This window comes from Budorcas taxicolor, chromosome 9, assembly GCF_023091745.1.
Source record: "Budorcas taxicolor isolate Tak-1 chromosome 9, Takin1.1, whole genome shotgun sequence".
NCBI lineage: Eukaryota > Metazoa > Chordata > Mammalia > Artiodactyla > Bovidae > Budorcas > Budorcas taxicolor.
In genome coordinates, this window is record NC_068918.1 from 52,544,876 (window position 1) to 52,571,475 (window position 26,600).

Below are 26,600 nucleotides of genomic sequence, written 5' to 3' on the forward strand. Positions count from 1 at the left end.
CATAGAGGATCAGCTATGTCAGAGAAGGTAAAGATGGCTACTTTGATTGCTTGTTTTCTTTCTCTTATAAATAATACATGTAATTGCTGTATAGCAGCTGGTATTTGCAGCTGCAGACAGATAATGGTGAAATATGCTAAACTTTTTTATCAGGATTTAACCTTGTGCCACTGGGCTATTTATCTCTAAATGTAAAATATTAACTAATTTCAGGACTTTATGTGGTATCTGAGATAAATATATATTAACTTGAGGTACTACTGTTCTAAGACATGCTCTTCTATTATAAATAAATATGAGTGTCTTTATTCCAGTTCCATTGCATGAGGCAAAATCAGAGTTTAAAAGAAGAAACATTTAGAAATACTTCTACAATTCTTCTAAAGAAAAGTGAAAGTTGCTTAGTCATGTCAACTGTTTGCAACCCTAGAATTCTCCAGGCCAGAATGCTGGAGTGGGTAGCCTTTCCCTTCTCCAGCAAATCTTCCCAACCCAGGAATCGAACCAGAGTCTCCTGCATTGCAGGTGCATTCTTTACCAACTGAACTTTTCAGGGAAGCTCATAATTCTCCTACAGAGAAGGCAATGGCACCCCACTCCAGTACTCTTGCCTGGAAAATCCCATGGATGGAGGAGCCTGGTAGGCTGCAGTCCATGGGGTTGCTAAGAGTTGGACATGACTGAGCAACTTCCCTTTCACTTTTCACTTTCATGCATTGGAGAAGGAAATGGCAACCCGCTCCAGTGTTCTTGCCTGGAGAATCCCAGGGACAGTGGAGCCTGATGGGCAGCTGTCTATGGGGTTGCAGAGTCGGACACGACCGAAGCAACTTAGCAGTAGCAACATAATTCTCCTAAACTACATTAAAATTGTAATTTCCTGCTTGGAGTTAAAAATTAAATTTGCTTTCCAAACAGGGTGGCAGAGTATCTGGAGTACTTGTATAACATTGCTACTTAATGCAGAGGATCTTAATCCAGCATCATGAAGCCAAAGCTTCAGATCTGGCGCCTGTAGATTTTAAAACAAGTCTGTGACTCCTAGTAGTTTAAAAACCAGTGGTTCAGTGATACATCCAGATACTAGTCTCAAAACTCATATATTCAATTAGAAAACATGTAAGCATTAAGTGAAGATTATGAATTTAGCATCTGAATCACTCCCTTGATGAAGATAGGATATTTAGGATCATAGCTCCAGCATTGGTCTTCCAGGTCAGTTTAGGCCCTCTGCAAAATTTGTATCTTGTACAAGGTGCTCTTGAATCAAGCAAATTAACCAAACTAGTGCATCCCAGACAGGCCCCATTCATTGCCTCACATAAACAGCCTCAGGGGAGTTAGCACTTCATTCTTGACTGGGCTTCCCTGAATCCCTCCCAGCCCCATCCCCCACTTAGAGAATGTTCCTGATGTACTGACCCCATCCCAGGCACACAGTAGAGCTGGGACAGCCCACAAAGAAGGTAGATGGACTATAAAGGAGTCATGAAGAAATTGGGAATTTAAAAATACACCTAGGCTACTATACCCCAGTAATAGCCCCCTCACAAAACATGGTATAATGTTTTAATTATATTTGGGGGAAAGGGTTATATGATTACTCTTCTTGAAGCTTATGTTCTAGGAATATACCACAATTTTGAATACATGAAAAAAAGTATCAACTTGTGGAAGTAGATGCTCAAGGGGGTTGATGGTTACTATTTTTTAATGTATTATGCAATTTAAAACACCATATTAAACCTACCACTTAAAGCCTACTTAGTTTATAAACTAGTATTTAAATAAGTTGTAAATTAAAATCAAGAATATCTTAATGGTGTGTCAGGTTTCAGGTTTTTTCAGAATGTGGATAGAAGATTTAAAGGGTCAGTCTCCAAATGAGAGAATATCTTGACCACATGTCTTTTACTGTTTGATTTTAGGTACTGCAGCTTGTGTAGGATGAGTAGTTTCTCAGGAAAAGTGTAACTGAAACAAGAAGCAAAGTTATAGCTTCCTGAATTCAGGAGTATATTATATGAACTAAATACCTAAGAACTATATGCTTTTTAGAAATGGATGTAGATGTAGATTGAGGAAACCCAGGATTCTTTGCTATGAGCAGCTGTTTCCTAAAGAAATAACTACATTCTAGTTTTCTTAGCTTACTCCTGATAATCAGTAGTCTTAAAATGCTGTTAAATTGACTTATTTCAACAGAAATCTCAATATAAAATAGTCTTCCAGGCTCAAGTGATACCCTGTTTCAGTAGTAAGAAAAAAATGCTTTTTTTGTAAGGCGAAACTAAAAACCATTCCTATTAAATTTGTGAGGCAGTATCCACTTTGTTGTAATACTTTGCACCTTGAGGAAAACGTACTCTGACATAAGCTGTGTAATTGGTTCAATGTTTCAGGGCATTTTTACATTTTAAAAAATGAGTGTTGCTTAAATTTATTTTAACACTGAAACATAATTTCATAAGAACCTTAAGGAAAAGCATTTACATTGATCATTGTCAGTAAACCTTAAAATGTTCAATGTAGCTGAATTAGAAATAGGCTCTTGTTAAGATATTCATTATAATTTTTAATGTGTATATTAAGTCTAACCATTTTTGGTATTGTTTTATACTTTATAATTCATTCCCTAGTCTTGTCATATAATCTATGTGGGTTTTTTTTTTAATGCCACTTAAAAACATGGATAATAAAATTTTATTCTATGGTATCATACATGAAAAGCACTTGTGTAAGGTGCTCTGAGCTGGTTGTCAGTAGTCAAGTATAACTAATAATCAAAGAGGTTTTGGTGACCACACTTGTCCATCACCTGTTATCTACTTTTGACTAAAATGTTGTGGTTTTACATGAATATCTATCACGGAAAGTGGAACTACACTTGAAGAATGAATTTAAACACTTTTAACTTCATTAGCTCCACGGATGTTAATTCTGCATTAAAGGTTTTAAAGAGTAGGAGCCAGAGAGTTGCATGCTGCTTTGTCCATCTACTTCCTGGTCACCTCAGTGTTAACCAGACCTTTGCTGCTGCTGCTATTAAGCCGCTTCAGTCGTGTCCAACTCTGTGCAACCCCATAGACGGCAGGCCACCATGCTCCTCCATCCCTGGGGTCCTCTAGGCAAGAACACGAGTGGGTGGCCATTTCCTTCTCCAGTGCATGAAAGTGAAAAGTGAAAGTGAAGTGTCTCAGTCGTTTCTGACTGCTAGCGACCCCATGGACTACAGCCTACCAGGCTCCTCCATCCATGGGATTTGCCAGGCAAGAGTATTGGAGTGGGGTGCCATTCCCTTCTTCAACCAGCCCTCTAGCCGTCCCCTTTCTTCTCCTTTGGGCATCTCATACAAACAGGTATTTCCTTACACTCCTAAGGATCATTCTTTAACTTTCCTCTCACACCATGGGCAGTTAGGATAAATGCCCTTCAGAATCTCTCTAGTCTCCACCTACCTCCTCCTCCTCTAAATTTAGTTTCAAGCTTTAACATTTATTTCAACATTAAATAACAATTGTCACATTTCCCAAATAAGCCAGTGCTTAAATACATTATCATTTCTCTTAATTTTTCAGTTCTTATTTACAATGACTTTGGTATTTCAGTCATCATGACTAGAGTTCTGTTATTTTAGAAGTTATGACCAACTAAGCAGCCTAGTTTTAAGTGCAAAGAAAAAACATTCAGTTTACAGCCTCAAAAGATTGACTTATTTTTGCTTTATATTTAATGTAAATGAATTTTTGGAATTGTTGGCAAATACTCAATTTGTGTATAATGTAGGAGTAATGTGGTTTAATTGCTAAATGGACCCATGAACTGTGCCTGCCAGGCTCCTCTGTCCATGGGATTTCCCAGGCAAGAATACTGGAGTGCATTTCCGTTTTCTTCTCCAGGGGATATTCTTGAACCAGAGATCAAACCCAGGTCTCCTGCGTTGCAGGCAGATTCTTTACTGACTGAGCCACCAGGGACGCTACTAGGATATTCATGATAATTTTTAACGTGTATAAGCAGCCTTCGTTTTCCCTAATTCTGTTAACGTTTTGTAGAAATCTTTAGTAAGGTAATTTTACAATGAATACCCATATACTCATTAATTACATAGAGTCTACAATTGAACAGTAAGTTATGCTTGATTTATCACATCCTTTCCTCAGTTATTTGAGTGAACTCTGGGAGTTGGTGATGGACAGGGAGGCCTGGCGTGCTGCGATTCGTGGGGTCGCAAAGAGTTGGACACGACTGAGCGACTGAGCAAGTGAACAGAACTGAAATGTTTGAAAATTGGAATGTTCATAAGTGGGCTTTTCCAGTTAGCAAAAGAGTGACAAAATATCTTGATTATCTTTCATAAACATAATCCTGTTTTCTTAGTTTTAAAATTCAGGGTGTGGTTTCAAAGATCACATGATTTACAGTAACCTAAGAAATATTTAAAGAGACTGGACTGAGTGCACAGTGACTAGGACCCTTGGAAGGCTGACTGAAAAGGGAAATCTAACCTTTTGATAATCCTTTTGTTCTATTAATGTGAGAGCCCTTAATATCTGGTCACTTTAAGGGTAATTTCAACGTTGAAAGGGACTGTTAACAGCCATTATTTTATAGCAAGAAGATCTCCCAAACTGTAGATCTCTCCAAGATTTTGATAGGAAGAGCCAAAGGCCTCTGGTTCCATGCTGCCAAGCAGAGTGAAGTAAAGATCTTCCTGTTTAAAGAGCTTACTGTTAGAAGGCAATTTGAGTTCAATTAAATCAAACATTTCCATGTCAGAAATAATCAAAAAGTCACCAGAATGTGTTCATCCTGTCATCTCAAGATTCTAGACTGGTTTGTAATTCGGCTTTGACAACTAATCAGGTTAATTTCTAATCTTAGAACAAAGGAACTATCTAATAATTTAAGAGTAGCTTGAAGGATTCTGTGGACTGAGAAGCCTGGTAGGCTACAGTTCAAAGGGTCACAAAGACACAACTCAGCACAAAGCACATGTAAATATGGGGCGTCCCTTGTGGCTTAGCTGATAAAGAATCTCCCTGCAATGCGGGAGACCTGGGTTTGATCCCTGGGTTGGGAACATCCCCTGGAGAAGGGAAAGGCTACCCACTCCAGTATTCTGGCCTAGAGAATTCCATGGACTGACCTGCTTTCACTTTCACTTTATCTGGTGGCTCAGTGGTAAAGAGTCTGCTTGCCAAGCAGGAGATGTGGGTTCAATTCCTGGATTGGGAAGATCCCCTGGGGAAGGAAATGGCAATCCACTCTAGTATTCTTGCCTGAGGAATCCCATGGATAGAGAAACCTGGTGGGCTACAGTCCATGGGGTCCCAGGGTCCCAACATGACTTAATGACTAAATAACAAACTACTTTAGAAAATGAATCCTAAGACCTTGACAATGAACCCTCAGTAAATGTATCACCTATAAATCTTAAATTGTAATTCACAAGTTTAGTTTTGGCAAATACAATTCTTGGGTATTGAGAATATTACTCATACTTCTTAGCATATTCTATTTAGAACTCCCAAGAAAATTGCAAAGGATATGAAAAGTAATCTGAAAACTATCGAACAATCTAATCCAAGAGATTTAAAGAAAAAGTTTAATCCAAGCATAAAATAGATTATCCCTAACTCTTAAAACTTCATCCATCCCATACCTTCAGAGAATCATAAAATTTTCAAGAAAGTTTCTTTCAAAGATTAATTTTTTATGAGTTTATAAAAAGTCTGTAAAATGTACTCAAATTCCCTTTCAGATACAAAAACAAGTGAGCTAAATTCCCTTTCAGATACAAAAACAAGTGAGCTGCTGAATTACACATGGTGTGTGCTTACAATTAATTTCATAACAGACTTATTGTTAACCCATTTGGAAACTTTTGAAAGATTTATGGATTCAGGAGGAGTATTATAAAAGACCAGTTTTACCCAGTTTGAAATTCAGAAAAGGGAAAGAAACTTTGTTCCTCCTTTTCAGCAACCGGCTCCCTGCTGTCTGTTTTTAATGGAGAATTTAGTATTAGAACCATTACTAACGGACTTTTACAGGTCAGTAGTAACTAACCGTCATCAATACTATTTCAGAGGAAATACTTTTAAACCATATACTCTCATAGATGAAGTCTAGAGTCTATAGGAGGCAGAAAGGATGAGGTCAGGAATACTGGTAAAGGTACTAACCTAAGGAGGGGAAAAGGAGAAAATACAGGAGGACAATACTTGTTTCATATTCATGTTGTAATTAGGGTTTTTGTGCGGTTACCATGGCTGTACCTCTTGGCCTGACCTGACCTTACTTGCTGTATATTTCCACTGGGATATCCTACACAAATCTCAAAGTTCAACATGCAGATCAAAATTACCTTCCTCTACAATTCCAGCCCCTTCCAGAGTTCCTTAATTGCTGGCTTTATCTTCCTAATAGCTCAATTTTAAATTAAATCTTTTTCTTACGCTTCATTCAGTTTTCGATTCTGAATTCTACCTCCAGAACATCTCCCAAATAAGTCCATGCCTCAGTATAACCTCCAATAATGTCCTTTAGGCATTTTTTAAACTACTGAATCCTCAAGTGGCTTTCGTGTCTCAAGCTCCCCCTTTCCAAACTATACTCCATCTTTTCACGTTTTGTTTTAGAATCTTATTACCTTGTTCATAAACCTCTGATGACTGTCATGCTTATAAAGTTGAAACTCTTAAACGTGGAATTTAAAGCCCTTCGTGTTGTTACCCCAGTACACCATTCAAGACTGAATCTCGGAAAAAAAAAAGACTGAATCTTCCAACTCTGCACTTCTCAAGCTACTGGATAGTCCACATCTTTTCATATAACACCGCTAAAACTTTTACCTCTGACAGTTATTCAGCTTTTCTTTGCATGTCATACTATTTTAAGGCCCCACGCAATATTCCTTCCATTGTGTCTGATCACCAAGGAGACGATCCCTACTCTTTCTCTAGTTAGTAACCACCTGTTGGAAGACATAGCGACGCGACTTGTTTTTACATCCTCTAAAGACATTCAGTAGGGTGAAGGGAATGCAGCTTGTATTTTAGTTATGGTGGCCATTTCTTCCTCACCCACCTATGCTGCTAACTTTTCATTTTGTCAGTTATCCTTGTACAGTTGAGCCCTGAGCAACTCATAGGTCGGGTGCACCTTGCAGCTGAAGGAAACATGATATAAATGATGGTCTGTTATCGGTGATTCCTCCATATCCAAGCTTCCACATCCTGGGATCCAGCCAACTGCAGATCATGTAGTATTTAATATTTAAAAAAAACGTGTATAAAGTGGACCTGCTCAGTTTGAACCTGTGATGTCCAAGGGTTAGCTATCTCCTGAACATACTTCACACTTAATCCCACACACTCTGTAGACACGCTGCTCAAAAATGACACAAAAGAACAGGTATTTCAAACAGAGGGAAGTAGTGGTTGAAGTTTTTATCCAAGACAAGGACTCTATATTAGTTTCATTGTTAGGATTTTTATTATACAGAGAAATGTGCATATGCACATAAATGAGCCATTTGATGGAATCATAGACTTAAGATTTGGGAGGCTTCAGAACTCATGTAGGCCAATTAGTGGTAATATTTACAACATACTATTTTTAAAAGCTAAACTTGGTGACTTAACAATTGGGGGAATTTTTAACTATGGGCTTAACTCCTAAAATGAATTTCCCATCTGTAAGGAAGACATCTGCATTTATGTGAGCAGCAATGAAGACTCATACAAAAATGCCAGTATCAAATAGAAGTTCCTTTGCATCTTCCGTTCTAGAACTGATTTCTTAACGGAGAAAGTATCTGTTGCTCAGTCACGTTTGACTCTTTGCAACCCCATGGACTGTAGCCCATCAGACTCCTCTGTCCATGGGATTTCCCAGGCAAGAATACTGGATAGGTTGCCATTATCTTCTCCAGGGGATCTTCCCAACTCAGGTTTTGAACCCTGGTCTCTTGCACTGCAGGCAGATTCTTTACCATCTGAGCTACCACAGGAGCTCAGTGAAAGGCTTAGTCGCTCAGTCGTATCCAGTTCCGACCCTGTGGATTCAACTCAAAATTAACCCACCGCCTCAATCACAAAACCAGCTTCCCCCACAGAACACTTGCCTTGCATTTTTTGGGTAATCTCAAACCACTGAATATTCATGTTTCTCCCCAGCACTTCTGGAGGAACCAGGAATAAATAGGGCAGAGGTTGGTGGCTTTGAGCTACGACAGCCCTTTTCCTCCCCAGACATTGAAATGCTTTTGAGAACATGCTGGGAGCTGAGGCATCAGAGGGGTCTAGTTTATCCACTACACTCATGCTGCTGCTGCTGCTAAGTCACTTCAGTCGTGTCCAACTCTGTGCGACCCCATAGACAGCAGCCCACCAGGCTCCCCCGTCCCTGGGATTCTCCAGGCAAGAACACTGGAGTGGGTTGCCATTTTCTTCAATGCATGAAAGTGAAAAGTGAAAGTGAAGTCGCTCAGTCATGTCTGACTCTTCACGACCCCATGGACTGCAGCCTACCAGGCTCCTCTGCCAATGGGATTTCCCAGGCACGAGTACTACACTCATAGTTCCTCATAATCCTCATTTCCCTGTCTTGGGTGGATGTCCACTGTGCCCGCCTTACCAGGTCCATGCTCGGCCCGGGTGCTGAGGGGCAGAAGCACTGGGATGGGCCTGGATTTTGTTCCTTCTCAACACCAATATTGAGTCAGGGCTTTTAATGAAGGCAGGTGAAGACAGAACAAATATTATGGGTTTTTAACTAGTTTAAAAACCACATACTAGGCAAAAGAAATACAAGTGGTTTTAAGTACAGCGTAACCCATTCATTTCCCACAATTATACTAGTTTTATAATTTGTGAAGGAAAGGGGTATAGTAATGCCTAGAAACCTGAAAGCTGGTTAAGAGTAAAATGTAAATTACTTGATAATACATTCAGATCTTCAAATTTATAAACTACACTAAAGTTTGTATTTTAACTTAAAAACCACCTTTAAGTTTGAAAAGAATGGCTCCCATCAATCTTTTAATATTGTAATTTGGTCTTTTATTACCTTTTTTTTTCCCCTTTCTCATTCTTCAAGGACACAGATTACTTAGCACCAAGATTAATGCAAATAAAAGCAGCTTTCTATATTGTCACTACATCAGTGGTATGAGCTGAATAAACTCAGTATCAAATTGTACAAATTTACCTAAAGACACTTCAGTATAAGATTCTAAACCACATATATGTTTTATAGGGGAAGTGCCACTGAATAGAACATTTTCCGCTCACACCTTTTACCCCTTTGCAATTTTAAACTAGGCCATTAGTTAACATTTAGGTCTGTAGCAGAAAACTGCAGTGTACTTTATACCCCCACAAGACAAATTACATGAACATTGGGAGGAAATGTTTCAAGAAACTCCAATAGGAGAAAAATAATTGTTGAATAATTAGGCTGCACTATGGTCTGAATTTTTATGTTGAAACCCAGCCCCCAAGGTGATAGTACTAGGAGGTAGAGACTTGGCAAGTGATTAGGAGGGGGGGAACCCTCATGAATGGGATTCATGTCCTTATATAAGGGAGCCCCCCCACCCCTGTGCCATGCGCATACACAGCTAAAGGTCGCCTCCCACAAACCTCATGAGGGCTCCCGGGCATGCTTAACGTGCCAACTCACTTCAGTCCTGTCCCTATTCTTTGCAGCCCTATGGACTGTAGCTCACCAGGCTCCTCTACCCATGTGATTATCCAGGGGAGAATTCTGGAGTGGGTTGCCATGCCCTCCTCTAGGGGATCTTCCTGACCCTGGGATGGAACCTCCATCTCCTGCATTGGCGGGCACACTCTTTACCACTAGCATCACATGGGAAGCCCTAGACAACAAATCTGCTGATGCCTTGATCTTAAGACTTCCCAGCCTACAGAACTGAGAAATTGTTTATAAGCTACCCAATCTCTAGTATGTTGTTACAGTAGTCTGAAGGGACTAATACTGTTAAATAACTTTTACTGTAAAACCAAAACTATTCAAATTTGTTAACACCTCACTAAATATATCTGTAGTCTATTTCAACCACTTTTCAAACTATAAAATTTATTAATTTCCTTATATCACCCCTTAAAAAATTTAGCCATCTTCTTTACCAGTGTATTAACACTCCTCTTGGCTAAAAGAAAAAGTCTTTACAAGGTTGAAAGTGCACTTGTATCTTAGTTTCTCTAAATGCTTTTTAAAAATCTAGCTATATATACCTGTATGTAAATTAAGTGTAACTTTCTCTAAATTCATAAGAACAAGGCATCAGTGCCGAAGAAAAATACCTGGATGGGTTTTTACAAGTTGTAAATTCTTAAGAGATTTTGTGGTGGCAGTAACAAGTCATCATGCTATCATGGCACTGCTTATCAAGTCAACAGGATTCTAAAGTTAGGTCCTCCCTTGTGTGAACCAAAGGATCCAAGAAATTGAGACTTATGACTCATTTTCTCCCCTTAGGATGGTAGCACCTTTCTCATCTATACTGTTTTATAAAATCATATTTAACCTTTTAACAACTTTACATTTTCACGTGTCTAAATATTGACCAATTACTCATTAAGACTTTTTCCTTTGTACTGTTTGGGATAACCTTGGCTTTGTATAATGAGAAGGGAAAGTTGTGTTCTAGAATTTCTTATTGGAATAGACCGTATACACTATTGAGTAGAAGTTTGAATTTTAAAGTAAAAAACATATGCTACAGTAACTTCAAGCAAGCTTTAGATCCCAAAATCTCCACCTATTATTTTAACATGTTATATTTGCTTTGATTCAAGTATCCCATTTAGTATCAATATACTGATTTTGAAAACCAGTACACTGAAAATTTGAAAACCAAACAAGTACCATTTTCCTTCATTCTAAATATGGTAAGTGAAATGGTACTTTACGAAAATGGTACTTTACGAAAACAGTTCGAAAATAAAAACATTCTATAAACTAAATCAGCTACACTTTTGCCCACAACCATTTCCATTCGTAAAATGGGGAATTCCTCCCCTTAGAGGTAGTAGTGTTTTAGACTCTCCAAATTTCAAGAGGACATACAATTAGTATAAACATTTAGCCAGTGAAATGGAAAGTTAAAATCCATCTCCTAGTTACACATTCAAACATGAAAAACAATCACACACAAAGAGTCAAGACTTAAAGGGGGGGGCCAAATTATTATTATTGTTTTAAAATTTGATTACAACCGATTTTGTTGGCATTAAAATCTTAAATTTGAATGGATATAAACCAAAAAACCAGAAATTAAGTTTGGTAAAAATGGGAATAGAAGTTTTCCAGTAATTACAGATTAGAAGGCAGAAATCAATTTAGAGAAACATAGACAAATCCTATGTTTACAATGATTGTGCCACAGATTTAACTTCAGTAGTGCATTAGTAAACTGTTCACATTGAGATCTTCACCTTGAGATTCAACAGCTGTTTCTTGAAAAAAAAATCTCAGTACCTTGTGCAAATAAATCGGTCTTATATGTGCCTTAGCACACTTAAAATTTCTCCACTGTATATATACAAAACACCTACCATTTGGGCAGGGCAAAATACATACTTTCATAACAAAACTATAATGTACCTCTCAAGTATGAACAATATACACATAATACATGGTATACAGTATTTACAATATAAAATATAATACAAGCTGTTTATAACTTTTTAAACTCATCTTCTGCCCTTGTATGTTACAACAAGGCAATTTTCCGTTTCTGTACCACTTCTTTTCAAGGAGTCCAGGGATTTTGGAAAAACTGTGTTTTACATACATACTGAGATCTAAGTCTGAACTTTTAGGAGAGTTTTTAAGTGTACTGCCATCAACTCCCTATTTTGGTTGGAATTCTCGATGGTGGTTCCCATCCAGTGACTAGGAGGCTTTGGAAGAACACTAGGAGATGGTGGATCACTAAACTTTGCCCCAGCATAATTCTCCTTTTGGCTCACTTCAGTTAGAAATGATGATTTCTTCAAATGCTTATTTTTAATATTCTCAGTATTTTTAAAAGGCTTTTTTTCCTGCTTCTGAATAATATCAGATGAAACAGAATCCTGCCAAAAGTTATTTTCATTTCGTTTTGCAGAGGTGATCTTGGTTAGTGGTAAGTTATATTTGTTTTTCTGTCTGTTTATCTTTGGTTGTTCACACAAGGGTATACCATGAACAAGCTGGCCGTGGGGAATGGCAATTTTCTCCGATTTTCCCATCTTTGATTTTAAAACCTACAAAGACAAGGAACATAATAAAAGTGAATACAGTCTCATGATAAAAAAAAAGCAGTCATGAACCTCACCATATATCTAATATTTATTTTTTTAAAAAGTTCTCCTGGACTTTCACTCACTATCTTGATTAAATGTGCTTGCTGCACTTAAGCACTGATGTCCAAATATGCACACATCTAATTTTACCATGAAAATAGTTAAATCACTGTTACCAGTGCAGTGTACGAGCTGATTCTAAAACATACAGTAAAAGGCCCAAGAAAACCAAGTTCACCTTTCTGGAAAGAAGATAATGAGCTCTCTTCCAAACAAGTATGCCAACCTTTTCCTAACAAAGGTCAGTGTTCTTACAGTAGGCGTTTTCCAAGAGAAATTTTCAAATGCTTTGGCAGATTAGAAAGAAAAACTATGTTAACAGATACACTATCTACCTTGTAAGACAGGTACTTTATAAAATATTTCAAAATAAAAATCTGATTAGCAGGAGCCAGGAAATGTCAGAAGGAGTGAGGAAATGTTTTGACAATGGTTACTAAGTATATACATTAAAAATGATCTCCCGGCTACTGAAAATAAAATTTCAAAAATTTAAATACTAAAAAAACTATCATCCTGTCCACTTTTATACTTAATGGTAAAGGTGATTTCTGCCTGCCCCCTACTTTCTGTTTTAACAATTGCTTCAAGAACTTACCACTTTCCTAACTCAAGTGATCCTTATAGGAAGCGATGAGAGGATGGAAAGACAAGATACCTATTAGATCACTGTCCTTTCAACACTTGTAATGTCGTAGGGAAGTAGGACACAAATAGAAAGCCAGAGCACAAGATAACAACGAAGACAAAAGTGGTAACTTCAACAGAGAGAGCCCAGGTTTGAATATGGTTCTAGAAAAAGTAATCTTACTAAGAAACAAGTATAAAAGCTCGTTTTTACATTATCACTTCTATGTTTCAGAAGAGCCATGGAAGTGTAAGACGCTCAGTCGTGTCCCACTCTTTGAGACCCACGGCCTGTAGCCGGACAGGCTCCTCTGTCCATGAGATTTCCCAGGCAAGCATACTGGAGTGGGTTGCCATTCCCTTCTCCAGGAGATCTTCCTGACCCAAGGACTGAACCCGGGTCTCCTGCACTGCAGAGAGATTCTTAGTCTGAGCCACCAGGGAAGCCCATGGAACTGAAACAAGAACCTATACTAAATTTTTAGGACTCACGGCGGACAAATTTAATTTTTGCAAGGGCACAGCTAGATAAGCTGCAAGTCTCTTAAACATTCTTTCAACAAATGCCAGTAACTTATTTTCATTATTACGAAAATCTTTGAAATTAAAGGAAAAATGTCTTATTTCGATGTAAATGTTACCTTAGCGACTTAATACCATCTAAGTTTTAATCAGTTTTATCCTAGTCCTTTAACAGTAACTGGGCATCATAACATCAACTGCTAACTTTTCTTTCGAAAACTTCATCCTTCTGGGCACAACACTACGTTCCATTAAGCCTGGCACAGCATACATAGTGGGGATGGTTAAAAGTAAATTCCGTTCCCCTGATAAACAGAGAATTATCGCTTCAAAGAGACAACCCAACTCTACCGTCGCTCCTGCCAGCTTTCAAAGTTGAAAAGTACAGCTAAGTAGGTCGGCCCGGCAAAGAGCTGCGCCCCAGTTGGACCGGCGCCCACCAGGCACCTCACAACTCAACAAAAAGCCAACGTAAGCGAGCGGCTGGCGGCCCACTGAGAACCCCACCTAGGGAGGCGAGAGGCCGTAAGCGCGTCCCGACCGGCTTTTGCGCTACCAGCGGTCGGGAAGCCGCTGGCTGGCCCGCACCCCGGCTCTCCATCGCCGCCCGCTCGCCTCCTTCATGGGCTCCGGAGCGCTCCGCACGTAGCGCGCGCTGACGTCAGCTTCCCGCGGGCTGCTTCCCTCCCCCGCCCCCCGCGCGCCCGGAACGCCGAAACCCCCTGGAACGCCGCCAGCCTTCTAAATCCGGGCTGTTGCTGGGGCGCAGCGGCTTCTCTCATTGGACGGCTCCCCGGAGCCAATCAGCGGTGCCAGCGCAGGCCTCCCCCCTCCCCCCAGCAAGAAGGGAGCCGGCGTCACGGAAACTTCCCTCCCGAGTAAACAGCCGCCCCTCGCACCGGCCCCCGGCCCCCGCCCCCCTCCCCGACCCCTCGGCGCAGGGCCCCAAACCTCGGGGCCCGGCTGTGGCCGTATAGGCCGGAACGCCAACGGTTCCCCCTCCGTCTCCCTCGTGGCCCTTACCTCTCTTCTAAACGAGGGTTGGCCGGGCGCCGCAGGCGGCAGCGGGCCAAGTAAAGGGCTCGCTTCCTCAGTTCGGGTTGCGGTCGTAGGAGCTGGGACCCAGGCAGCGGCCTGGGCCTGGTCCGGGACTTGCTGCGCTCCGCCATGGCCCGTCGCGGGACTCCGCCCGCCGTCCAGGCTCGGCCGGTGCTGCTGGTACTGGTGGAAGCGGCTGGGGAGCTGCCCCGACGGGCTGGTCCGCACCTTCTTCTTTCGTCGCTTCTTTGGTGCCGCCCGAGGAGTGCCCCCCGCCGCGGCGAGGCTGCAGTTGGGAAGAGGTGCTGGGGCGCGAGGCTGGGGGGTCAGACAGGGACCGTCTCCCCCTAAGAAGTGAGGAAGGAAGAGAGTGGGAGGTAGCGCCCGGGGGTCCGGGATCCGGGGTAAAGGCGGCGGAGCAGTGGTAACCATCGGGAGGGCGCCGAAGTAACCGCGGGTGGAAAAGCCCATGGACGCAAGGCGGCCGCCTAGAACAAGCGGCTCCCGCTGTGGGACAGAAACGACGGTCATAGCGCTGAGCGGAAAAGTGGCTCCGCAGGAGTAGGAGCTAGTGAGGCCACAGATCACAGGGCGGCGGCGGCGGCGGCGGTGGCGGCTGCTGCTGCTAAGAGAGCCGGAGTGAATCGCGGACCATGGCTCGGGCGGTGGCGGCGCAGCAACAAATATCCTCAGCCTCAGCTCTGAGTGTTGTTATCCGAAGCTCCGCCCTGTGCCCGCCCACCTTCCTGAGAAAGCCCAATCAGAATGCGACAGAGCAGGTCACGCCCATCAGGCTCCGCCTCCACCGCCTGGAAGAGACACACACAAACAACCCGCTGCTGCAGCCGGGCACAAAGAGCGCGCACTGCGCAGGCGCTGCCAACGGGCTCTTTCGGGAAGAGTCGGTCCCGCGAACAATGAAGTTCCGTTTCAGCCCCACCTGCCCCACCCCCCGATCCTGACTCCTCCTTACTTATCCTTGCACTTTGCCCTGAAAGCATTGATCAGATAGCCAGATCTAGGCTGATTTGGGCGTTGGGGTTGGGGGCGGGAACCAGGGAGAAAGAATCGGAAATCTTCAAGACCACTGACGCCTACTCCCCAGCCACTGACCTTGGGGAAGTATTTATTTCAAGCCCAACATAATAGCATTATTAATGTGTGTGTGTGTTTTTAAGATTTCAGAGTACGTTGTAAGAGTTTCATTCTTCGCAGTCGGAAAACCAGTCCACATTTACGTTTGATGAAGTGTGGCTAACGTTTTTTCATTAACCTGAGTGAGAAACGCTGCTCATTAGCCATGGTAATCGGAATAAAAATTAAGAGAGTGCCTCCATGAAACTGACTTCTTAATATATAAAAAGTTCTCCATAATCCGTAATTGCGAAATGGAAATGTTACCGCTTTCATACGGTGGGACTTTGGATCGCGAAACAGTGCTTGGTACTGAGAAGGAAGCAGAGGAGGGTTGTGTCTCAAAGGGAGAAAGTGAAACAGTTCTGCAACACACTGCATTTTACTTGCTCTGTGTTGATAGAAATTCGTCATCTCCCCGTACTGCACTCACACAGAAAGAATTGTGGCTATTTATCTAGCACTTATGTACCTTGACCTGTTTTTTACATAAATTATCTCGTTCGAACCTCGAAAGAACTCTTAAGGAATAGGTACTATATTTTATCGCTAGTTTAGAGGAGAGAATACAGGCTTGAAAGTGAAAGTGAAGTCGCTCAGTGTCCGACTCTTTGCGACCCTATGGACTGTAGCCCACCAGTCTTCTCCATCCATAGGATGTTCCAGGCAAGAATACTAGAGTGCGTTTCCCTTTTCTTCGCCAAGGGATCTTCCCGACCCAGGGATCAAACTGCCTTGCAGACAGACTCTTTACCCTCTGAGCCACCAGGGAATCCTGAAAACAGGCTTAGAGAGGCAAAAAGTACTTGTCAAATGTCATACAATAAGCAAGTTAACAGAATTTGAACTCCAGGTCAGGCAAGACTAAAATTTTAACACCATCGTACTGCTTGCAACACTAGATTATAGGTTATTAGAATACCACAATAATCTTTTAACTTCTCTGTATCTTACCACCCTTTAACCAGTATTCTTCAGCTTTGAGTGCTTGAGAAGTATTTTGTGATTGATAGCAGAGTCGAACAGAGGCAATAGCCAGAATGATGCTTCCCAATAACTTTATATAAACTTTGTGAATGCTACATTTCATCATTTTTCATTGCTGTTCGCGTTTTTTGCTGGATTTTACTCATTTTTGTGTTTCCAACACTTACTACGTAGTAAGTGTTCGTGATCATGGGATGAATAGGAGTCATATACTTCCAGTCCTGTAAAAGATCTTGTGTAGTCGATAAATTGTGTCCAACTCTTTTAGCGACCTCATGGACTGTAGCCCACCAGCCTTCTCTGTCCATAGGATTTTCTAGGCAAGAATACTGGAGTGGGTTGCCACTTCTTTCTCCAAGGGATCTTCATCCACGAATGGAACCCTTGTCTCCTGCATTGGCAGGCGGATTCTTTACCACTGAGCCACCTGGGAATCCCTGTAAAAGATTTTGTTGTCAAAGATCTTAGAGAGCCTTTCATTGAAGTTCTCAGGTCTCTAAACTGAAGTTGGGTTTAAGATCCAAGTAAAAAATATAGCCTAGCAAGAGCTTGTGGGAAAGAGGGGACAAAAATTGTGGAACCTCTAGAATGAGCTAATTGTTCTTTTGTTTTTGTAAGAGTTTCTACTTTTTCAAAGCACTTTTTCATCTATTATCATTTAATTCTTCAATCCTTTAAAGAAGATATTCTATCTACTTGTAATGTAGATGTAAATGATACATAAAGTCTCTTAAGATGAAGTGAGTGCTGAAGAATTGATGCTTTTGGTGTATTGGAGAAGACTCTTGAGAGTACCTTGGACTGCAAGGAGATCAAACCAGTCAATACTAAAGGAAATCAGTCCTGAATATTCATTGCAAGGACTGATGCTGAAGCTGAAGCTCCAATAGTTTGGCCACCTGATGCAAAGAGCTGACTCATTGAAAGAGACCCTGATGCTGGGAAAGATTGAAGGCAAGAGGAGAAGGAGACGACAACAGAGGATGAGATAGTTGGAGGGCATCACCGACTCGATGGACACGAGTTTGGGCAAGCTCTGGGAGTTGTTGATGAACAGGGAAGCCTGGGGTTTCTTTCAGTTCATGGGGCTGAAAAGAGACAAGACTGAGCAACTGAACTGAAAGATAAAGTAACTTGCCTGGGGGCCACATGCCCTGAGGTGTGTTGTTGTTCTGTCTTGTCCAACTATTTTCGACCCCATGGACTGCAGTACCCCAGGCTTCCTGTGCACTCTAGAATACTGGCACATTTTTTAGACTTTTAGACTCTCACATTAATTAGACTTACTGATATATTTTTCCATTAGTAAACAGTGTTCTTAAGTATTACAGAACAGTTTTAAACAACAAAACAATTTGAAGAGAAAGGCAGAGGATCACAGAAAAGGAGCAGTTAGGACAAGCATTTTGCAGTTTATCAAGGTTTGAGAAAATTACCTCTTAAAAAAAAAGAACACTGCATACATTGTTGTGTTTCTTCATTGAGAAATTCACTCAGATTACCTAAAGTAATGAGGTATCTGTTTTAGTGATACAAACACAGTCATAAGAGAGATAAGAAAGTGTGAAGTCACTCAGTCGTGGTCCGACTCTGCGGCCCCATGGACTATAGCCCACCAGGCTCCTCCATCCACGGAATTTTCCCAGGCAAGAGTACTGGAGTGGGTTGCCATTTCCTATTCCAGGGGATCTTCCTGGCTGACCACATATCAGGCCTCATAGGATCCTGCTGCTGCTGCCGCTGCTAAGTCGCTTCAGTCACGTCCGACTCTGTGCGGCCCCATAGACGGCAGCCCACCAGGCTCCCTGGTCCCTGGGATTCTCCAGGCAAGAATACTGGAGTGGGTTGCCATTTCCTTCTCCAATGCATGAAAGTGAAAAGTGAAAGTGAAGTCGCTCAGTTGGGTCTGACTCTTAGCGACCCCATGGACTGCAGCCTACCAGGCTCCTCCATCCATGGGATTTTCCAGGCAAGAGTACTGGAGTGGGGTGCCATTGCCTTCTCCCATAGGATCCTAGGAAACCTTTATACCCAGAACTCATGGGAAGAAGAGGAATTATGGTATAGTGCCTAAAAGATCTGGAATGAAGAAACTCAAAATTTCTTCAGCATCCAGCGCAACCCTAGATAACTAGGTTTATTTTGTGACTCCTAAACAGAAGATGTTTGCTTGTTCTAATGTTCTGTCAGCTCCATGATTTAACTACTCTGTGCTTTTGTATATTTCTACCTGTACTATCACTGCCAATTAACACACTGTTCATCTGAAGTTCAAATTCCAGAGGGAAACTGATTGGTCCAGTTTGGATTGGTTCTCACTGGATGACTGGATGATTCATCACCATCATCCTGGTTCAACAGAACTTTCTTACTAGATCAGATCTCCTCTGGGCCGCTCCTGCCAAAAATGATGAGCCAGGATAGTGAGGCACTTTCTAAGGAACCATTTAGGACCAATTTAGGAACTATGGGCATGACAAGCATTGGTAGGCTTGGCCAGCCCAGTATATTGCATATCCTATTTTCCAGGCACTAAACATCCCTCTGTTTGGATGTATAATTCCCAGAAATTCAAGGGAAGTGAGAGAACTTATGGAAACTCTGGAAATCTCTGATTTTTCTGAGAAAGTTGGATTTCTAGCAACATTGTCCCATCATGCTTGCTGAAGCGACAATTGGCTAGAGTTGAATAGAGGCTGCCCTTTAAAAAGGCTGCCTGACTTTCAGAATGGGAGAAAATAATAGCAGTGAAACAACTGGCAAAGAATTAATCTCCAAAATATACAAGCAGCTCATGCAGCTCAATACCAGAAAAACGAACAACCCAATCAAAAAGTGGGCCAAAGAACTAAACAGACATTTCTTCAAAGAAGACATACAAATGGCTAATAAACACATGAAAAGATGCTCAACACCACTCATTATTAGAGAAATGCAAGTCAAAACCATAATGAGGTATCATCTCATGTTGGTCAGAATGGCCACCACCAAAAAGTCTACGAACAATAAATGCTAGAGAGGATGTGGAGAAAAGGGAAACCTCTTACACTGTTGGTGGGAATGCAAACTGATACAGCCACTATGGAGAACAGTGTAAAGATTCCTTTAAAAACTGCAAATAGAACTAACATATGACCCAGCAATCCCACTGCTGGGCATACACACCAAGGAAACCAGAACTGAAAGAGACACGTGTACCCCAATGTTCATTGCAGCATTGTTTACAATAGCTAGGACATGGAAGCAACCTAGATGTCCATTGGCAGATAAGAAAGTGTGGTACATATACACAATGGAATATTACTCAACTATGAAAACGAATGAGTTTGACTCCATTCTAATGAGGCAGATTAAACTGGAGCCTATTATACAGAGTGAAGTAAGTCAGAAAGAGAAACACCATTACAGTATATTAATGCACATATATGGAATTTAGAAAGGTGCTAACAATGATCCTATATGCAAGGCAGCAAAAGAGACACAGATGTAAAGAACAGACTTTTGGACTATGTGGGAGAAGGTGGGGGTGGGATGATTTGAGAGAAGAGCGCTGAAACAAGTATATTACCATATGTAAAATAGATGACCAATACAAGTTAGATGCATGAAGCACTCAAAGCTGATGCCCTGGGACAGCCCAGGGGGATAAGGTGTGGAGGGAGGTTGGTGGGGGTGGTTCAGGATCGGGGGACATGTGTGCACCCATGGCTGATTCATATCGATGTATGCCAGAAGCCATCACAATATTGTAATTATCCTCCAATTAAAACAAATAAATTTAGAAAAAAAAACAAGGGCTCTATAGCAACCTAGAAGGGTGGCTTAGGGAGGGAGATGGGAGGAAGGCTCAAGAGGGAGGGGACATATGTGCTCCTATGGCTGATTCGTGTTGATATTTGGCAGAAACCAACAAAATTCTGTAAAGCAATTATCCTTCGATTAAAAAAATAAAAGCCTGCTTGTTCTCATCCAGATCATTTCACTCCTTTACTTCCCTGACTCTTTAGGCAAAAAAGCTTGAAGTTCCTCTAAAAACAGATTGGAGGCAGTGAGGCAAATGGCAATAACTTACCTGTGAGGCACCTGAGGACTTGGACTAAGATAGTTCAGAGGAAATGGAAAGGTAGACATGGAAATAAAAGCCTGAGGCCTGGTGACTGAGCGGGGAGACCAGACATGGTGGGGAAGATGAGGAAGAGGAGAGGTAAGGAGAAGGGAGACTGGACAGGATGCTCCCTGACTTTCTAATCTTGTTGATTTGGAGAGAAATAGTAGCTTGACAGGATTGTGAAAATCTAGAGGGGCAATTTGAGGAGAAAATATGATCGTTGGGGTTTAGTAAGGTTTTATTTTTGATGTTCTTCATTTCAAAGCCGAATGAATTAAAATTTTTGTTTTGTTTCTCATAAACAAAAGAACCAAAAATAATTAAGTTGCTTTTTTAAAAATTTGCCTATGAACCCCTTATAGAAAAAGTGTTCTTACTTTTGTTCAGTAAAAACATGAAAATCCACTTTTTAAATCAATCTGGTTATCTTTGCTTATTTCATTTGACATTTCCTGAAAATACTTAAGCTACTTCCAGAAAACTTAAATTAAGGAAAATTAATAGAAATATACCCTGTCAAATCACCTTATTTTTCAGGTCCCCGAAGAGTCAATTCAATCTTATCCTAGTCAGCTAAAATTCCATGGAGAAAATAGCATATCTCATTTCTATGAAATAGTGCAATGCCCCAATTTTTACTGTATTTGAACTTAGGGTGAGATCAGTTCAGTTCAGTCGCTCAGTCGTGTCCGACTCTTGGTGACCCCATGAACCATAGGATGCCAGGCCTCCCTGTCCATCACCAACTCCCAGAGTCCACCCAAACCCATGTCCATTAAGTCGGTGATGCCATCCAACCTTCTCATCCTCTGTCATCCCCTTCTCCTCCTGCCCTCAATCTTTCCCAGCATCAGGGTCTTTTCAAATGAATCAGCTCTTCACATCAGGTGGTCAAAGTATTGGAGTTTCAGCTTCAAAATCAGTCCTACCAATTAACACCCAGGACTGATCTCCTTTAGGATGGACTGGTTGGATCTCCGTGCAGTCCAAGGGACTCTCAGGAGTCTTCTCCAACACCACAGTTCAAAAGCATCAATTCTTCGGTGCTCAGCTTTCTTTATAGTCCAACTCTCACATCCATACATGACCACTGGAAAAACCATAGCCTTGACTAGATGAACCCTTTTGGACAAAGTAATGTCTCTGCTTTTTAATATGCTGTCTAGGTTGGTCATAACTTTCTTTCCAAGGAGTAAGCGTCTTTTAATTTCATGGCTGCAATCACCATCTGCAGTGATTTTGGAGCCCCCCCAAATAAAGCCTGTCATCGTTTCCACTGTTTCCCCATCTATTTGCAATGAAGTGATGGGACCGGATGCCATGATCTTAGTTTTCTGAATGTTGAGCTTTAAGCCAACTTTTTCACTCTCTTCTTTCACTTTCATCAAGAGGCTCTTTACTTCTTCTTCACTTTCTGCCATAGGGTGGTGTCACCTGCATATCTGAGGTTATTGATATTTCTCCCAGCAATCTTGATTCCATTAAGGTGAGATAATAAAGCAGAATTTCAGACTCAAGGGCTCTTTCAACTATGTGATAGTAAAAGGTTCCAAAATGAATCTTTGTTTTAGAGAAACGCTCTTGATTTTCAGTTTGTTTGTTTTTTTTCAGTTTGTAACCCTAGAGCACAAAAAGAAAAATGAAATTTGGCCAATTATTTTTCTATTAATTTTTCCTAAGAAAGAAGATTTTCCATGTCCTTACCATATCCAAAAAGATTTAAGATTTGTCCGAAGCAATCCAAACCAGAATTGCCTGAGTTATCTTTACTGTGTCCTTATTCCATCCTTGGAAATATAAGATTTGTATAAAAAAATGAAACTGACCATCCCTGAGTTATATCTTTTTTTTTTTCTTTTTACATTGCTGAACACAGAGCGGAAGACCAAAACAATGTTTGAATTGCAGAGCCAAAGAAAAGCACAGAGAAACTCAGAATGAAACTGTGATATTGATATTTTACCAAGTTTTCTCCAAGATATTGATTATGACTTTCAGCCAAGTATGACTCATTGCTGTAATCTAACATGATGTCATCAGGCTTTTGAATTTCAGGAGAGAGATGAGAGTGATCTTTCAGCAAAATTAGTAAGTTAAGCATATTACAGTTATTCTGCATGTATACAAGTGCATATGTGGTTAGCTTAAATACTGATAGCAAAGATTCTTTAAGAGCTATCCCAGCCAGATCATCTCATAAAGATGTTCACTGGCCAGTAATTCATGCCATGTACACTGAGTTTACGATCAGCTTTTTGCTATACCTTAAAGTGCAAGCAGTCAGGCAAGGATCACCAGAGAAACGAACAAGCAGGAATAAAAGGAACTTGCAGGACATAGAAATGTAGAAGAAATTTTAAAAATTATTTTTGGTTGTGCTGGGTCTTTGTTATTGTGCATGGGCTTTCTCTAGCTGAGATATTCAGTTGTGTTGTGCAGGCTTCTCATCACGGTGGCATCTCTTGCACAGCATGGGTTCTAGAGCGTGGGCTTCGGTAGTTGTGGCTGCTCCTTGGTATGCGGAATCTGCCAGGACTAGGAATGGAAGTCATCATTCCATTGTCTTCTGGCTTCAAGCTGATATTTCAGATACGATTCTGCTTTCAATACTTTGTATTGGACCTGTTTTTTCCCTGCCTGATGATATTAAGAGGTGGGGCTTTTGGGGGTAGGGGGTGATACAGTCATGTACTTGGAGCTCTCATGAATGGGATTAGTGCCCTTGTAACAGTTTGCTTCCTTCTCTCTGCTCTTTATCAGATGAGGATACGAAATGGCAACCCACTCCAGTACTCTTGCCTTGAAAATCCCATGGACGGAGGAGCCATGGATGAATGCTACAGTCCATGGGGTAGCAAAGAGTCAGACACGACTGAGCCACTTCACTTTCATAAGTCAGAAGAGGGCTTTCCCTAGAACCCATCCAGGCTGGCACCCTGATATGAAACTTCCTGCCTCCAGAAACTGTTAAGTGTCTGCCTGCCGTGCGGGAGACCCGGGTTCGATCCCTGGGTTGGGAAGATCCGCTGGAGAAGGAAATGGCAACCCACTCTAGTAATCTTGCCTGGAAAATTCCATGGACTGAAGAGCCTGATGGGCTACAGTCCATGGGGTCGCAAAGAGTTGGACGCGACTGAGCAACTTCACTTTCACTTTCCAGAACTGTTAGAAAGAAACTTCTGTTATTTATAACCACCGGTGTATGTTAGTCAGTCAGTCCTGTCCAACTTTTTGCGACCCCGTGGGCTGTAGCTTATCAGGCTCCTCTATCCATGGGATTCTCCAGGCAAGAATACTGGAGCGGATTGCCATTCCTTTCTCCAGAGGATCTTCCTAACCCAGGGATCAAACCCAGGCCTCCTGCATTGCAGGCATATTCTTTACCATTTGAGCTACAGGGAAGTCCTTATCTACGGTACTTTGTTACGGCAGCCCAAACTAAGATACCTCCCAAACTATCATTCAAGCATAAAGGCACAATAACAGATCTTCAAATACAGAACAACTTGTGAAATTTCTCCCATGCATTTTTTTCTTCAGGAAGCTACTAGAAGAGTGCTTCATTGAAGAGAATAAACCAACAAAGAGGAAGTCATGGAGACTAGGAAACATGAGAGCCCACACCAGAGAGGAGTAGAAGGAATCTTCAGGATCAGGGTGAGAGGTGAGCTCAGGGCGATAGCTGTACTGTGGCCTGGAAGGCAAGACACTCACCATGCAGCAGGAAGGTGGATGACTCTGGGGGGAGGGGAGGACTTCTAAGAAAAAGGTGAAATTGATAGAGTCCTCAATAAGTTTGAAGGAATTGAGAAGAGATGTACACTTTTGGCAGAGAGCTTGGGGACTAATAAATGCTAGGTAAATGGGCTTCCCTGGTGGCTCAGTGGTAAAGAATCCGCCTGCTGATGCAGTAGACTCAGGTTTGATCCCCAGATTGGGAAGATCCCCTGGAGAAGGAAATGGAAATGCACTCCGGTATTCTTGCCTGGAGAATTCCATAGACAGAGGAGCCTGGTGGGCTACAGTCCATGGCGTCCCAGAAAGAGTCGGACATGACTTAGTGCCTGAACAGCAACAAAAAATGGAAAATGAAACAAGGAAAATAAAGTCAAGGGAGGAGCAAGGCAATGATTAAGAGAAAAAGCCCAAGCAAGAGACTATATTCATAGTAAAACTGGTTACATGTAAATACCTGTTAAAAAGAAACAACAAGCCCTGAAGTCACTGTGGTAAATCACACCAAGACTTAATACCTAACCTAATGCAGTTTTAACCTCTCCCAGGAGGTTTAAAAACCATTGAGTGTGAAATTTCCTGGTAGGGCTAGTGAGGTAATCTGCCTATGACCGCGCCCCCCACCCTGCCCCACCTTCCTCTCAGGGAGGGTGAGGGTCTTAAAATAATCCACTCTTGTAATTTCCTTGTCCCACCCTCTTTCTGCTATAGAAACCTTCCATTTTATACAAACTCCTCTGGAGCACCTCAGGAGTCATTTAATAAAGCCAGTCAGGGACTTCACTGGCAGTCCAGCTGAAACTCTCCCTTCCAGTGCAGGGGGTGCAGATTCCATCCCTGGGTGGGGAGCTAAGATTCCACATCCCAAAACACCAAAACGTAAAACAGAAGCAACACTATAACAAATTCAATCAAGACTTTAAAAATGATCGCCATCAAAAAATCTTTTAAAAAATAATAATAAAGCCAATTAGACCTTTAGATTTACTCAGTATACTTTTGTTTTATAACATGACAAATATTAATGGAATTCAAACTTAAGATTTAACCATATTAAGATGGGGAAGGAGACTATATGTACACATATACTTGTTGTTCATTTGACAAGTCATGTCCAACTCTTCACACACTAGGCTTCCCTGTCCTTCACTATCTCCTAGAGTGTGCTCAAATTCATGTCCATTGAGTCCGTGATGCTATCTATCTCATCCTCTGCCACCCTCTTCTCCTTTTGCCTTCAATTTTTCCCAGCATCAGGATCTTTTCCAATGAGTTGACTCTTTCCAGCAGGTGGCCAAAGTATTGGAGCTTCAGCTTCAGCATCAGTCTTTCCAATGAATATTCAGGGTTTTTTTCTTTTACTTTTTTTAACGCATAAGTGTAAGTATATGTGTATAGATGGGATCTAGGTGATAACAGAGTGAAAACCTCATCATAGTAGAAAGTCATCAGTTTATATTCAGCCAAAAAATAAATATATTATTGTTGTTTAGTCACTAAGTTGTGTCCAACTCTTTTGTGACCCCATGAACTGTAGCCTGCCAGGCTCCTCTGTCCATGAGATTTCCTCAGCAAAAATACTGAAAAGGATTGCCATTTCCTTCTCCAGGGGATCTCCCTGACCCAGGGATCAAACTTGAGTCTCCTGCATTGGCAGGCAGATTTTTTGCGACTGAGCCACCAGGAAAGCCCCCCGCATATATCATTATTAGTGTTTTACTTTAAAATATGAAGATTGACATTAAAAGAACCATCGGAAGATTAGAAGTTTGCCAGAAAGGAGAAGGCGTGGACAGGAAGCAAGGGCTGGTAGAAGGAGTTTGATTTATGATACCACACTTATTTTTCTTTTTAAAGAAAGATCATGATTAAAAAAAAAAATAGACCTACAGGATTTCATCTTTCTGTGTCATATCTTTTTGCCTTTTCATACTGTTCATGGGGTTCCAGATGTTCAAGCTGGATTTAGAAAAGGCAGAGGAACCAGAGATCAAATTGCCAACATCCGTTGGATCATAGAAAAAGCAACAGAATCCCAGAAAAACATCTGTGTGTGTGTGTTAGTCGCT

The 26,600-nt window shown here is 41.4% G+C and overlaps 1 protein-coding gene across 1 annotated transcript; it reads right to left on the minus strand.

Annotated features, from left to right (window-relative positions):
- Positions 1-7,477: 7,477 nt before the first annotated feature.
- PNRC1 (proline rich nuclear receptor coactivator 1) lies at positions 7,478-15,249 on the minus strand. The gene is made up of 2 exons (XM_052646063.1): positions 14,553-15,249; positions 7,478-12,281 (listed from the first exon to the last, which is right to left on the minus strand). The coding sequence occupies exons 1-2, from the start codon at positions 15,096-15,098 to the stop codon at positions 11,838-11,840; spliced, it is 990 nt and encodes a 329-aa protein (XP_052502023.1). The 5' UTR covers positions 15,099-15,249; the 3' UTR covers positions 7,478-11,837.
- Between the last annotated feature and the right edge of the window lie 11,351 nt (positions 15,250-26,600).